Source organism: Barbatula barbatula (assembly GCF_947034865.1).
Source record: "Barbatula barbatula genome assembly, chromosome: 5".
Lineage (NCBI taxonomy): Eukaryota > Metazoa > Chordata > Actinopteri > Cypriniformes > Nemacheilidae > Barbatula > Barbatula barbatula.
Window position 1 is genome coordinate 8,178,331 of NC_136769.1, and position 16,801 is coordinate 8,195,131.

General features: G+C 39.7%; 1 protein-coding gene across 4 annotated transcripts in view; it reads left to right on the forward strand.

Moving 5' to 3' along the window:
- Window positions 1-16,801, forward strand: part of maptb (microtubule-associated protein tau b) — a 28,536-nt gene that overhangs the window by 2,609 nt on the left and 9,126 nt on the right. For all 4 annotated transcript variants that reach the window (XM_079457646.1, XM_079457647.1, XM_079457648.1 and 1 more), the window contains exons 2-6: window positions 9,047-9,205; window positions 12,460-13,578; window positions 15,377-15,411; window positions 16,297-16,360; window positions 16,714-16,764. In XM_079457646.1, coding sequence (XP_079313772.1) covers window positions 9,064-9,205; window positions 12,460-13,578; window positions 15,377-15,411; window positions 16,297-16,360; window positions 16,714-16,764 — 1,411 coding nt within the window. In that variant the 5' untranslated portion in view covers window positions 9,047-9,063. The remainder of the gene's footprint in view (window positions 1-9,046; window positions 9,206-12,459; window positions 13,579-15,376; window positions 15,412-16,296; window positions 16,361-16,713; window positions 16,765-16,801) is intronic.

Sequence of the window (16,801 nt, forward strand, 5' to 3'; positions counted from 1 at the left end):
AATTGATGTTCCAGCATTGCCTACACAAAGGGGGCCTTACAATGAAAACGTTTGAGAATCACTGCCTTAAAGGGATAGTTCAACCCAAAATGAAAATTCTGTCATGAATTACTCTAAACCTGTATACATTTCTTTGTTCTGATAAACACAAAGAAAGATATTTGGAAGAAAGTTAGCATCACCGGATGTACTGTATATCACTAGGCTGTCGTCTCCCTTCATTACAGCATCTGTACAGCACATTCATGTAAATGCCAACTGTCTTTTGAACGGGACTGAACATTTTCATATGCTCTTATCAACAGCAATTTCATCTGGCAGCATAACCGCTGAAGCCAGTAAGCACACAGAAACTGGTCGGCCAGTCAGTTAATTTAATGTCCAGGTTCAGTGAGGTGAGGTGTGATCTGATGACTCTTGCTGAGAATGCGGGCAAGTGGACTGCAGGTCTGGATACAGTTTAGCAGATGGGAAGGTTGCATCTCTTTACTAGAGATCAAGGACATTTCTGCTGGTTGAGCAGGTGCGAACTGGGCAAATCACCAACGTTCTTCAAATTTATACATTTGCCTTTTAGTTTTTCCAAAGATTGCATATTTATGAAAGTTACATTCAGTTGCCTAAAAGTATTTGACTTAAGTCACCTGTAATTTTGAGGGTCACTACATTCTCTGATTGTGTTCTTAATATAATTAGTCCTAATCATCCTATGCAGAGATCTTGTTTCTATAAGGTTAAATAGAATGTGAGCCTCAGAGGATTGAGACTCATCCAAAACATACCACGACTTTTAGCCTCTGGGTCCAGATGTTAAACTGGTTGATCTTGCTTGCCACAATGCACGTGGGAATATCAAGAGTTTACCCGATTGGGTTCAACAGTTGGCACGCAAAGCCATGCAGCTTTAATCCACCCTGATCTTGTTGCACCAGTGCTGTAACTCTGCAATGTAAAGAGAGAGAGACAAAGCTGTACATTTGCGACAAGCACTGGTAGCTGCAATAGACAAAACTAGGTCAGAAGCATAGATGCACCCAACTGTGTGCGGACAGGGTAGCTAGTGGAGTCGCCCAGCCTGACAACAACCCTAACACACACAAACATTAATGCCAATAAATAACTCACTGTACTTATACAACAGAGACCTTGAATTAACTACAGAATTTTTTACAATTTGTAAAAAAATAGAAAACATTTGGACAAAAACTAGCCGTGGAGCCAAAGAGTTGTGACTTATCTCATCACATAATGCTGGTGTTTGTTTTTGCCGTCCTGATGAATTGTTGGAGACATTCCAGAACGATCTCCCGAATACGTCAGTAACACCACACACAGGGCACTTGTGTAATTGGTTTGTCTGGTAAACTCTGAAAGAGACCCATAAATTTAGTGAAACAAAAGCACTGAGCTCCAGAGGACATTCTGGTTAATTTTATCTAGTTACAGTTATGATACAGAATCTCTCAGCCGTTAAAGAGTAAAGATATGAAATACGCTAAACTATTTTAGTTATGGGGCAGTAACCACTCAGAAACCAAGATGGACTTTGTATGACCCAGAACCAAGGTTCACTCCGGCTGGGCAAGGTTTCGTCTAGACCAGGGGTGTCAAACATACGGCCCGCGGGCCGTATCCGGCCCGATAAGGCGTCCAATACGGCCCGAGGGAAGATTTGAAAAATAATACAAATATGAAATAAAAGTTTATTATTATTTTAATTAATTTAAAGTTTATTAATACAATCAGGTTTTCGCTGCCATATTATGTTTTGTTTTATTAAATTTTTTATTTTATCATTGATCATTTAATTGGGCTTCTGCCGGAACCCCTAACAAGCATGCGCATTCTAAAGCGCCGCCTACATTTCGAAAACAAAGTCGGCTAAGTTGTGCGGCAAGGACTAGTGATTTTAAAATGTCCAAATAAAGAAAACTGACGGAAGAAGACGTATTTCTTCTGTGAGTTCAACGGTAGGCCGGTATGTTTAATCTGCTCACAAGCCGTGGCTGTGCAAAACGAGTAGAATATTAAACGGCACACACGCAGAGAAATATGATAAATACACTGGACAACTTCGAAAAGTCAATAATTTAACTTTAGCCTCGGAAAAAAGCAGTCAATGTTCACAAAAAGAACAGAGACTGATGAAGCTGTAACGCTATTTGATTGCCAACGAAATCGCAGCGGGATCAAAGCCGTTTTCAGAGGAAGAATTCATCAAGAATCGGTAATGAACATTAACAAGTCCAACCTGCGATCTCGACTCACAAACAGACAGCTAAATGACATCATGAGATTGATGTGGTTGAAGAAAAGAGATGTCAGGAATTAAAATCATAATGCAGATGCGATCTAGATCTTTTGTTGTTAAAGGAAATTTCTAGTATATATTTAATGTTCATATCCAAAGTGAAGTTGTACTACTGTACTAATTGTTAAATATGTTAAGGCAGTTTTTCCTATTAGTGAATTATATTGTATAGCTTGTATGGTTCATATTTAATGTGACCGTCTGTACACAAATAGAGTCTGTTGCATTTTTGTCATTACTAGTTTAAAAAGTATCTGACAGAAAATATTCAAAGGAAAGGGTTTTGATTGCCTTTACCTAAACAAAATAGTTTTTTCAAAGAGGAATAAGAGTGTTATTGAACCGTTCTGAGGATTTATTAAATGCACCTTTTACAGAACAGTATGTCTTTCTAGTTTTTTTGCTAATTCATTTGTAATTTGGTGCAATATGGTTTAAAAAAGGTGATTCGGCCCGCACATTGTCACTTTTCTCTCCATCCGGCCCTTACCCTAAAATGAGTTTGACACCCCTGGTCTAGACTATCCGCATGTGGTCTGTTAGCCAGAATGTACTGTATCTATTTTCATGTAGACCATATATATCCCTATATCCCTCGCAACCTTGAGATATCCTGAATGATTATCTGGCTGAGAGACAATGAAAACTTTTAGCGTGGCTAAGTATGTACGTGGCTTGGAAGACAGACAAGTCACAGAACAAAGAGAGGTTAGTGAAAGTTTGCAAATAGATGGAGGACAATAATGCATTCCATAGCAACAGGAGTTTATCGTGATTGTAAATGTTTTAGTTGTTCACGGATATGAACTTTTTTACACTGCACAGTGTTAGAAAACTGGTACTGGTTCCAAGGCCCCGACATGGCAAACTGGTGATAAAATTGATGTGGAACTGTAACTATAATGAAGGTAGGGGGTCTTATTGGCTAGACTGCTTACTGCAAAACCATGTGAAAGTCTTTGAGAGCATTGTGGGTATTCATAGTGACTTTGTTTTGTTTCTTGCCTCATTTGTAATGAAGAGGAGTGCTCCATCGATTTCTCTTATGGCAGTGTTTCTCAAACCTTTCCTGCCATTCCCCACTTTGTAGGTAAGGAAGGGGTGCGAGCCCCACCTGTCCCCAATAGCCAAAAACAAAATGGTAAACGCTTTGGATAAAAAAGCGTCTGCTAAAAATAAAGACTAAATGTAATAAGGTCCACTGTGTGTCTTGGTTTTCTCTGCGGGTGCCGAATCTCCAGTTTTCTTTTCTTTGCGATTTGATGTTGTTTTAAGTAATCTTAAGTTTTAAGTGTATGGTCAATAATAAAGTAAATAATAGAGATGACAAAATGTCCACCCATCTGTCGCGCCCCACTTGTCATGTCTCACGTCCACACTTTGAGAAACACTGTCTTATGGTATCAGCTGGTTTCTGTTGACATCTGCATTTTCTTCACAGGTTGGTCACATAATGGCCATCAGGAGATTTTATTCTTGGGATGTCCGTATTGATCGATTAAATGTTAACCGGTGGTATCCCTGCCTTAGACGTAACGTAAACATACCAATGTGAAATATGAATAGGTAAAACTAATTTTTGTATTTTGGGTGGGTATAGCAGCAAACATCAATTTATCTTAACAAACATCAACAAAAATGTTGAATTTCAGTAGACATTGGTTGGCTCCAGCATGTTGATTTAATGCAATTGGCATGTTTACCAGTATGGCGATTACACAGGATTTTAGATTACCATGTCTAAACCTGTCAAACACACACACAAATCTACCTTTTGGAGTGTTTGCCAGATGGTCATTTTCCATTTGAACGAGCAGAAGTGGGATAGGGTCAGTTTAGCGGAAAAATGGTCTACTCTCACCACACCATGACCACTGACAGGTTACACAGCATCACATTTAACACACATCACTGCATCTCCCATCTTGTAATCTGGCCATTGGATCTTTCAGATATAGTCAAAGCAAGAAGCTAACTTACTTTACAGTCCCTAAACGGCACACTTGTACTTGCAGTTTTCCCGTAGCCACTTGCGTGTACTGCGAGACTGTTGGAATGTCTGCAGACACCCTTTTGTCAAACCTGTGCTGAGGCAGACTCCACATCGGCCTACAGCATTTGTGTCATTACATCACCGAAGTGTGGACTGCAAGGGCTTCAGGCAGTAGGGACAGTGCCATGGATACAGTTAGTTGGTAGGCAACACATGACCCCCACAATCTCATCAAATCTGATGAGAGAGGACTTGGTGGAATACAGTGAAAATACCCATAATGCCCTAGTCCTCTGGAAGTGATGCTCGCACTGTACACTGGCTATATAAAACTGCTGTATCATAGTTGCAGGCTCGGTGTGTGTGTGTGTGTCTGTCACTCTCTTGTCTTTTTCAGCCTTTCGCAGTCTAAAGTGTTTTCTCTGACCCCCTCGTGCATTTCTCCTTTTCTTGCTCTGAATTCTTTCCTCCTCCTCCTCCTCTTGTCTTTGTTGTTTCAATCCTCGCCCTCTTGTTCTTTCAGCTTTGTGCAAATCCTGACACATTCTCTCTCTACCTCTCTGTACATTTTAAACATTTTAAACATTCTAAACTCTCTCTCTATATACATATTTGAAAACTTATGCTAACAAAATTAAAAAATGTGAATAAATAAAACCGTGAATATACCGGAACAGTCCATGCTTTTGGTCACGATAACCTTGAAGTCAAAATATGACATCCTGACATCCCTAAATTACATTTTTTTACATAATTAAAAGATAATTTAACATAATTCCCAAAGCAATTATTCAAAAAAATGTGAAAACATTAAGAAAGGATGAGAGAGTGACCCTATACATTTTAGAAAGTCGTTGTAAAAACATTGAAAATGTATAGTTAGTTATACTGTATATGACTGTGTGTATATTTGTAATTCCTTCAAGTGTAGAAACAGTGCCAGGTTACCCAAAATTGAAACTACTGTGTTCATATCCCCATGGTATTCACTTTAATAATTATTGACAACGTATGACTGACTTAACAAGATCCAAATGCCAGTTCACAGCATCCTTATTTTTATCCCTTCAGAAGGTTGAGCTGTTCTGTAGTGTTGCATTAGTGTCCAGCACACCAACACCCTCTTCTTTCTTTCTGCCCTCTCATTCTCTCTCTACTTTCTGCAATTGCGTGTACTGAATATTAATGAGGTGAGAGGAGTCCATCCCTGGCTGCTGGCCAACTCGCATTACACTTCTCCGTCTCACCCCTGCGACCCTCCAAACAAGGAAGTTGCTCGCATGTCATCCTCCATTGTTGCCCAAACCACCTTTACTGTCCATTTCGTTCCAGCTCTGCCGTTTCTGCTCTGTGCCGAGCACTAACCAAATAAAGGAGGAAGAAACACACATCGTGTGTCATTGCCAGGCAGAAAGACAGAAAGACCGGCCAGAGTGCTCATACAGCACTTATTCAGGTCAAGTGCACCAGACAGTTCCGTGAATAAGTACTGTTGAAAATCTGACTCCTAGCCAGTGGAGGATGAAGTCAAACAAACAGGGCTGCAGGACAAAGAAAACAACATAAATCTTAATTCAAAACTGAATGAATACACAAATATATAATACAAATAACATATCTAGTATACATCAATATTTGCATATGTCCCTAAGCAAATACTACTGCAATTTATTTAAAGCAATAATTCAACCAAAAATTTCAATTCTGTCATCATTTACCCACCCTTAGATTGTTCCAAACCTGTATAAATGTATTTGTTCTGCTAAACCCATTTGGAAGAATGTCAGTAACCAAACAGGTCTCATCCCCCATTGACACCCATAGTATTTATTTTCCCTTCTATGGTAGTAAATGGGGGACGAGATCTGTTTGGTCACTGACATTATTCCAAATATCTTCCTTTGGGTTTAGCAGAACAAAGCAATACATCATACAGGTTTGGAACAACTTGAAGGTGAGAAGATTATTCCAGAATTCTTATTTTTGGGTGACCTATCCCCTTTTTTGTCCTTTATATTTAATATATATATTTAAAATTTCTCCCCAGTATGTATTTTCTAACAAATATTTTTGCTAAATAAATCAGCCCCAACGATGTATTGTTTTGGTGAATGCCGCTGCTTGTTTCCTTCTGGACCGACTGTGGGTGCAGATGGTTTCTGAATACTGTTACTGATATCACATTTTGCTCTGAATAATGGATGAGGGCCCTGCGGGAATAAGGCTTAAATCTGCACCAGTGCTGCCACAGGGAAACCCTGCTTTTGAGAGTATATTAGGAAGGTGGAAGAAATCCCTAAGGAACGTGAAAATAATGCTCCACCTAATCAAACCCTGTGCAGTCCTGCTATCTAGGAAACAACAACCTTCAGTGCAAATCTTAAAAGGCTACCCCGGCATCTAACTGAAACTCCTCACCTGGCCTTTACCTGTGCAATAGCATAATGGTATGACAGCCAAAGACCTCTCTGTTTCTTCCTGTTGGTCACTGCTGACTTTTGAGAATGATGTAATTGACAAACACGAACATGCCCCTGCAGCTTTAGGCCTATTTTCAGATCCACAGTGATTCTTCCCTAAAACAATGTGGTTTTCATTATGACCTTCGGAGCTGGTTGCAGCATAGACGAAACATTCAAGTGTCCAATTGGATTCACACAGATCATGAACTTAAACTATTTGGGATGCAACACCAGAGCTAATATAACGAGACTAATGGAATGATTGTTTAAATGTAAAGTGTGTAAAAATTTGAGCTTGTACTTTTATCTTAAACGTAAAAATAGTGATAAGCAGAACTGCAAAATGAAAACAGAAACAACACTTTTAGTTCAAACAGGAACAGGACACTTGACAATTATAAGAAGTCAGGATACACTTTTTGTGGGGTGTGAATTAAGAGACAATGGAATAATATAGTACAGTGCGTTATATAATGTCTAGTTCCGCGTTTGCGTTTTCTTCTGTGCTTGTCAACCATTTATTGATTTTTGTCATTGATGGAGAATAAGTACTCTTTTAGAGGTCTTATTCTTGTATCTTGCCAATAAGTGTATGCTCTCAATAACATTTACATTTAGTAATTTAGCAGACACTTTTATCCAATGCGACTTACAAAGAATTCAGGGAGCAATAAGCGATATGTAATACAAAAGCAATAGTACAATAGGTGCTAATACAAAGCTACTAGTTTCAACAAAAGCTAGTATTAAGTATTTTTTTTGAAGGTTGTGAGAGATGTGGTTGACCGGACCGAGTAAGGAAGAATGTTCCACCAGGAAGGAGTTGTGAAGGAGAATGAGAAGGCAATGCAAGGCCCGCTCTTTGCTGAACGCAGGATTCTTGATGGGGTGTAGGATTGTAGGAGGGTGTGAAAGTATGCCGGTGCAGATCCAGTGATAGTCCTGTAGGCAAGCATCAGTGACTTGAATCTGATACGGGCTTCAACCGGTAGCCAGTGGAGAGAGATGAAAAGGGGTATCACATGAGCCCTTTTGGGCTGTTGGAAGACTAGGTGTGCTGCTGTATTTTGAACCAGCTGGAGTGGTTTGATAGCCTTTGCTGAAAGACCAGCAAGGAGAGCATTGCAGTAGTCCAACCTTGAGATTACCAGGGCTTGGACAAGGAGTTGTGCCGCATGCTCAGTGAGATGGGGTCTAACCTTTCGAATGTTGAATAAGACAGATCACGTTTTCTTTGCAATGTGATCATTGAAGGACAGTTGTTCATCAAATATGACTCAGAAGTTCCTGGCTGATTCGTAGGGAGTGATTGTGGAATTGCCAAGTTGGATGGTGAGATCGTGTAGCACCGTGGGGTGTGCCGGAAACACGAGTAGTTCTGTCTTGGCCAGGTTCAGCTGGAGGTGATGCTCTTTCATCCAAGCTGAGATGTCATCTAGGCAGGCTGTTATGTGAGCTGCTAGAGTGGTATCGTCTGTGTGAAGTGAGATGTAGATGTGGGTGTCGTCAGCATAACAGTGATACGAGAAGCCGTGTGCCTGTATGATGGGTCCCAAGGATGTCGTGTAGATGGAAAAATGCAGCGGTCCAAGCACCAATCCCTGAGGGACCCCAGTGATCATGTGGTGAGCAGTGGACAGTTAGCCCCTCCATGACTCCCTGAAGGATCTGCTGGAGAGGTAAACTTTGAACCAGCGGAGAGGGGAGCCTAAGATTCCTAAAGATGACAGTGTTGCTAGCAGTATCTGGTGATTGACAGTGTCAAACGCTGCAGATAAGTCTAGCATAATCAGGACCAAGGATTAAGATTCCGCCTTGGCTAGCCGCAGTGCTTCTGTGACCGATAGCAGTGCAGTCTCAGTGTTGTGGTTTGTTTTGAAGCCAGACTGCTTGTAATTCAGTTGTTGTTCTGGGATAGGTAGGAAGACACCTGGTTGAAAACTGCCCTTTCAAGAGTTTTAGAAATAAATGGGAGGAGAGAAACAGGTCGGTAACTGTCGGTAGAAGCGGGGTTTCCTAAGTAGGGGCGAGACCTGGGCCTGTTTGAATGTGGATGGAAAAGTGCCGGTGAATAACTGAATAACTGAAATAACTGAAACATTCAGCAATACATTTCGAAATGCTGTCAAAGGGGAAATTTGGAGTTGTCTCTCGTTTTTTCAGAGCTATATATATGTATTTCTAAATTCACTGGGAGTTGAAAAAATCTTGTAAACATATCAGTCCCATTTCAACAAAAAAACTAAATTATTTACGTGTTTTGCCTTTCTGACTCAACAGACTGAAATCATCTCAAAATGGATCATCAGGACCACATGAATTCTGGACAGGTGGGTGATTCTCCTGACATAGGCAACATGAGCATCAATGATGGCCATCAACAAGACTTGAAGAATGGAACAGCAGCATATATGGGACCTGGGGATGGTCCAGTGAAAGGTCAGTCACTGCATCATGATAAGATCTTACTATATTTTAGTTTAAAAACGGCAAAACTGAAAAAGATTTTTTTCTGCACAAAGACACCTGACATATACACTGATAAAGGCAACACGTTATGTGTCAGCTTCAGATGTCTGTGAAGGTTTCCTTCATCCAGATCACTGCAAAATGTCTAGTCAAATGTATTTGTAAAACGTTATTTTCCATTTGTTATATATTCCTTCTAGAAGACATATTCCTGGCTGCATTATATATTTATAATAGTTTTGACCTACATTTGTGCACATACCATTAAATATAAACTAGGTATATAATGGATGAATGAGGCTCATATCTGAAAATCAGAAGATAACGTTTACAACAAAAGGATGATTCACCTTACCCACTGTTGATTGTTCTGGCAAAGATGAAAACCTTTCAGCAAGCCCCAGGCGTCCACAGTCTTATCAACCAACCAACAACCTTAACTTGAAGGCAGAAAAAGTTTAACTGTGCTGGCAGTAGTCAGCGAAGCAGAACGTCTAAAAAACTGTCAGCTATTTAGGTAGGAGTTTTAAAAGAGCATCAGCCAGCATTGGTGTTTTTCATAGAAGTTGTTTGGACATTTGAAAATAACATTATAAAAAGTTTAGGTCTTGTCTCATAGACACAGTATGTCCAGGCCATTGTACTGTTTTGCTTTAGTCTTTGGATAAAGACAAGAAAAGGAAAATTAACCAAAAAATGTGTATTCGTCATTTTTAACCCTCTTGTTGTTCCAAACACTTACTCCTATTTTCCAGTGAAGAAAGAAATTCATATAGAACACAGCAAAATACATCAGTACTTTTTTCAAAATGAACTACCCTTCTAAATCGTGTTTTGCATTGTGTGCTTTCTGAATCACCTCTAGTTCTTGACTAAAAGTTGACCAATCTTTCATAGAGAAGACACATGAACCAACGTCTGAAGTGACCAGCCAAAAGCTTGTTTTGGAAGACTCTGAACCCAAGTCTACTTCCTTTGATAGAGATGCTCCATTGGGTATGACCACTCTGAACTACAACAGCGCTTTAATTTCCATTGCTAAGCTTCATAGGGCAAGTTGCCTTTATTCCACCGCTCCCCATTATGCTACTGATTCAACTTCTAAATCGGCTTTAGCTTTGGTTTAGTTTACCTACCAGTGTTGGAGTAATTATTATGTCGTACTATACATTATACTTAATCCAAAATCAGATATAATTAGATACAATTATACTGAATATATTAATTTTAATAAAGCACTAACTAGAGAGCATTATCAGTCTTGCAATGTTTGCCTTGGTTTTTCATCAATGCAATTACCAGTTTCCAAAAGCATCTCTTAAAACATATGGCAAGTAACTATAGATGTACAAATGAAAATTTAAATTTTTGTAAAATAATTCACCTGGAACAACTCAGCACTGACCTTGTTCTCAAAAGCTTCCCGGAAAGTTGGTTGAGCTGTTTTGGCCCAGATGCTGTGATGACAAAAGCAGCACTCTAAAGAAAAAAATAAGTGAACACTAATTGCAAGTCTTCAAGGCTAAAATATTCAGTTGCAGAGGATGAAGTATTCCCAAGCAACATAATGACTTCCTCTTTTAAAGTTTCAAGGCCAGTAAAAGCCCAGGATTTGACAAAGAGCAATTAGGAAGATCTACCACACCCTGCCGTTTGCATAAAATAGTAATACAAATTCAGATTATGCCAAGTGTAACTGCACTTGTGGTGGTTAGAAAATTGGTGCCCAAAACATCCATTTGGTATTTATTTACATGTCAAATTAGTGCGGGACTATTTGAGATATGCTCTTAGATGTCTAATTACATAGACAGACGCACCTATCTGGTGCCGTCTCCCGGACGTAATATGGTATGTTGCATGCTTCCATTTAAAATTATGTCATTTTAGGAAGCAACATGCAGATTAAAGCTCGAGAGACAATAATTATTTTATGTTCTCATAGGTGCTGGCCATGATTCATGTGGCTAGGAAGAAACAAAAAGGCCCCCTTGTGTCATTACATACTGTAGGACGTCAAGGTCTGAATAAATGGGCTTTAAAACAAGCCTCATTTATCACTTGACTCTCAAGTCCACAATCCCATTGATGCTGTCAGGAATCTAAGAGTCTAGATTCCAAGACTAAATGCATTACGTTAAAGTTCTGTAAGTTGTATGCTGTTGTTGTTGTATGAAGATGGAATGATGTAAATCGATTAGACTACCATTAGCCATTAGCTGAATATTTAATGAAAGAGAACATGTTGCTGATGTGTGCACTCCATAGCTTTAATGGAATTTATTTAATTTTAAATGCAGGTCCCTCATTAACGAACTGCCATATAGTCCTTCGATGAAATGGCTGAAGGTCTGTATACTTACTTAAGTGACGTGCAACGTTGACTCCCCACGAATGACTAGAGGAACACAGCATAAGGGTTTCTTTCTTCATATTGGATCTGTTGAGTGCATCAATTAACCCGACAAATGACGAGTCACTGGAACATACTCAGAATAATAGGGGTTTCAGCAAAGAATCACTGAATGCATTAAACATGCTTAAAATGCATTCAAAACACAATGCAAAACATTTGCTATACCACTCAGGTCAGAAAGCGAATGGCAACTCATTAAATAATACTAGCAAATTAAGAGTGCACCAATTCATTGCTTCATCGGTCATCCTGCTATCAGCCATCGATGCATTACACGCTGAAGCTCACAGAGAAGTTGTGGGTCTGTTGGGTCATTGTGGATATTGTGGTTTGATTGGACTGTTGATTTAATTTATGGTTTTGTTTTGGTTATGGTTGTTGTGAACGTTAAACCTGTGATTGAATGCGAGTTAAAAAGGCACTTTTATGAGGAGGGATCCCATGACTACCTGACCCTATTGTATTGAGCCCTCTTTTTACCTCTACTGATCCCCAATTCGGGCAAACCCATGTTGTAGTCTACATCTAGCTAATTCAGCTTAGCTAGCACTCCTTATTATAAAAGTGCCTTTATCTCAAAGTTTAGTGTGCAGTTTTCAAATCACTGGATTGTGACTTTTGATATCAAGAGAGAAACGTGTTGTTTGTGTTGTGTTTGAGCTCGTTATCTGTTTTTACCTCCTTTTCGTTTCTTGATTCCTTTTCTTTTTCTGCCTCTAATGTTGATTGTGGAGAGGGTGTTTGAGTGTCGCTAATTCTGTAGTATTGTCTGTGGCTGTTCCTATCGTTCTGCCTTCCACGTCATCAGAAGATTTAACCCCAGGAAGTCTGCCAGAGAGTGGCCGGAGCAGTGCGGCATCAGCAGATGAGGTGGGAGAGCAGGAGAATGGGGAAAGAGAGAAATCTGTCAGTCCACACCAGTCGCCCGCGTCCCCACATCCGCCAACCCTTTCGGCGGGGTTGGGTTCTGGGATCATGGGCTTTGACAGCCAAATAAATAAGAGTCCATCAGAGAAGATGTCTGATCACAGTCCCAGTGGGCTTGAGGGTAAGAAAGAGGATTCGCCTTCTGGAAATGCTATCAATATGGAAGAACATAGAAATGGGAAAGATGATTATGATGAAGACAAGGACAGAGATGTTGTGGATGATGAAGAAGAGAAAGAAACTGGAGATAACTTGGTATGCAGTTCTGTTGCCCCAGGTTTGACATCTCAAAAAGATGATCGATTTAATAGCGAACATGAAGCCCATGCTCATCTTTCCATGACCCCAGAGGAAGCTAAAAAGCGTGGGCTATCCTTCGACTACACCGAACCTCAGGATCCCGGTCAGCAGAGTGCTCCTGCGGGCTGGGAGTGCAGTTCTGACAAAACACCGCCGGAAAGCAAGAGCCCCGACTCCTGTCGGGCAGATCCAGGCACTCCTCTTTCTCCCAGTGGTGCGGCAGAGCCCACTCATGAGGAGTCATCCATCACAGACGTCCAAACCAATGCTCGTGAGAAAGAAGAGGAAGAACCAGAAGAAGATGAGAGCAGCATTCCTCCATGTTCTCAAGAGGCGGTAGAACCCAAGAACGAACCTGAAGCAGATTCAGAGGAACACAGAGAACCCAAAGAAGCAAAAGAAGACAAGCAAGTAAAAGCAGAGAAATACTTGGAGACAAGTGATGATCTTAATGAAATGCAAAATCTCCAGTCTGTTGCCAAACCAGAACCTGATGCTGCACCTGCTAAAGATACCGTCAAGCCCAGCGCCCAAGTCATGCCAAGCAAAGGAGATCCCATCAAAGAATCACCTACCAAAAAACCCAAGAAACCTGTTGCCACCGTCACTGCCACTCCTTCCCCTAAATCTGCTCCAAAACTTCAGAAAACTCCCTCCAAAGATGCTGCTCCGGCCAGAAAATCAAGTGTCCCATCCAAAGGTCTGTTTTCCGTTCTGTTCCCCAATCTCCCCACAGCCTCTTCCTCTTTCACAGATATTTTATTTATCTTTCCTTTTTCTTTTATTTCAAGTAGAGCAGTAGACTTACGCAGCTCCCTTTCTGAAAAGCGCACACCAATGTGTCCGGTTGAAGAAACGGTCTGCTCGTAGCCACAAAATCTCTCTCTCGACCCTTTGTGCCCTGTCTGTTTATCTATCTTGCTTACCTCTCTGTTTGTGCTCATTGTTATTCTGCCTGTGTTTGTGACTAACTTTGTGCATTGGCTGGTACATCTTTTACCTGTGTCTTTGTATTGCATGTCACCTCTGCATGTATGTTGAATGTATCACTCACAGAACCATGTGTGGGAACACCCGTTTCCCAGATGTCCATTTTGATAAACATTTATTAACATAACCCAGTGGACCTAAAAGTCAATGAAGATGGGGTTGACTGTACTACATACTGAAAGGAGAAGGTCCGTATTTGCTGCTGGGTTAAAGACAAAGATCATACTCTAATGGGGGTTTCCGGGACAGGGCTTAAGCCTAGTCCCAGACTAACTTAAATGTTAGTGATGTCTTGATTGAAAACAACGTGCACTTGCATATCTTAAAATATATCAGTGCATTTGTTTTGTCTCGAGATGCACACTATTGTTTTTGGGTAAATTGTGTTTTTTAAAAATGACTTAAATATTCAAGTTTAACTAAGGCATAGTCCTGGTTTAAACTAATCCCTTTCCGGGAAACCGCCCCTAAATGTCTCCCTCAGCTGTGCAGACGTCTTCCACAAAAGAGATGAGACTAGCAGAGACAACTCAAAACGCACACACATGCATAAAGAAAATCTGGCTCTATAGAGTGAAAATCTGCAAAGCAAATCTATCTTAAGGCATTTGTACTAGAAATCTGGCAAGCTAATAACAATGCTTGCAAGGCAGCTGCATTTATATTATATTCATTTATAAAAATGCTTATTATTACTTTATATACAAATACTTTATTGTTGTATTGTATTTATCTTAAGTGCAACAACTTGTGGGAGACAAAATTATTGTCGTGCCTGAACTATGACAAAACTCAGTCAAGGTACTGTACTTGATTTTTCTTCAGCCTTTTTTGTCTGCTGGTTATGCAAACGCTTTTGGACAGTGTTTTTCTAAAGGAAATATTTGGTTTTTATTTTAGATGAAACTTTATGAGGTCGAGTCAAAGCATCTGTATAATGAATTGAGATTGCAAAAAATTATTTTTTAACTTTTACAGAACTTAACCATCTATAGCCACTGCAAAAAAGTTTGGACATTCAAATACTTGCATAAACTCATATGATGTGTCAATGCATTTAAGTAGATATTTAAGACATTTAAGAAGATTTAATATCGTTTCTTGTATGCCTTGCAAGCACTGGGACAGTATTTCCTTAAGGAAAAGCAACGATTTCATAACTATTATCTTAGGCTTTACGGTTTATTCATTCCTGATTCCTTATGTTTTGGCATAGTTAAATATGGTCCTGCACAAATCTAATTACACAAAATCATGCTCTTAACACATTCATTCTATATACATGAATTCATGTATATAGAATGAATGTTGTTTCAGAAAGTTTATGCAAACATACATAAAAACTGAAAAGCTTAAATTGCTTCTTCTGGGAACAGGACTCTCAACATCTTTGAGTACATATACTGTAGACTGTGTCTTCCTGATGATACATTTAAATTGCAGGCTACTTAAAATGTGAGAAAATGTGAACGCTCATTCTTACCGTTACTTTATTGTTCTTCCTACAGCCAAGACTGGAGCAGGAGGGGTTCCAGAGAAAAAGGTATAGTTATAATCACAGATAATGACATGAATAACAGCTTTCATATTTAAAGTTTTGTTTTCACATTATCAACAATTCATAACCCTCATGTTATGTGTGAGAATAATAGGAGCAAACGCAGGTGTTGTATAGTTTGTCAAACATTCGTAACATTGAAGCATCAGGCTGATACTGTGTTTCCTAATAAATGATCACGAAAACATTATGAATAATGCTTCAACTAATCTTTCACATTTTTGAAAACGGTCAACCCGGTATTTTTTATCTTTCAGTTCATTTTATTATTTATTGCTTTTTTTCGCGTTTTTCTTCTTTCGTTCTCTAAAACACATAAGATGCTCACCACAATCGCGCATGCTAAATCTACACCTATATCTAACCCTCAAAGAGGGTCCACAGCATCAGGCATAAAGCCCCCTTCCTTCTCCTCAACTCCATCATGCCATTTTAGCATTCCAGGCTCTGTAAACTCTGTAAAACGGCCCCAAAGTGCAGGAGCCGGGGGCACGGTAAGTATTCATGCCCATCGCTAACCATCAGCCTGTTTTGGTCAAAGTCCTGTACATGAGACCTTATTGCAAAACTGTATTTTTGCATCAAGGTGGTTCCTTGTAGAGGAAAGCATACTGTAAATGACTATCCAATACAACACCAATGAGGAGGACGAATTCACCTAAAGAACACCTAAAAAGAACACAGAATCAACATACCCTATATGATAGTTGTCAAATAAACCATAAATGTGTCCTATGATGTGACAGCAAAACTTTAGAAAAAAATAACAATGAAGATAAATAGTGAAATAATAAAATATTCATATACCGCCATCCAAAAGTGAAGTCCATTTACGATTGGCTGATTCTTGCTCTGGTTCTCCATATGTAGGTTGGCGATGCCAAGACGAAGGCACCAGGCATTAAATCCCAAGGAGTAGGCACCAAAATCCCAGGTGAGTTGTATAAAATGCTGGAATGGCAAATAACATTTTCTGATAGCATTTAAAGGAATCTTTTTAATGCATTCTCACATGACACAAACCCACAAATGTTCACCAATGATCCCCACCAAGAAGTTAATAAGAAGTAATAGCAGGTACAAATTGTCTTAAAGCATTTGTGGCTCCGTGTATTAGCATAGCAAACTTTACTGCATGACAAAAGTGAGCAGCAGCACTTAACCAGTCTTCAAGAAGAACACAATATCTGCCTAGAAATGGGTAGTGAAAGCCCAAGGGCATGATTCTCTCTCAATAGCCCTTTAAATGTGTCTGATTTGTACCACTTTGATTTGTGAACATCACAGCTGCTTTACGGATGGAGCCGCGAAGGGCAGGACCAGGGTCCATTGAGAGAGGTAAAATGCCTCTTTTGAGCGGGAGCCAATCCACTGC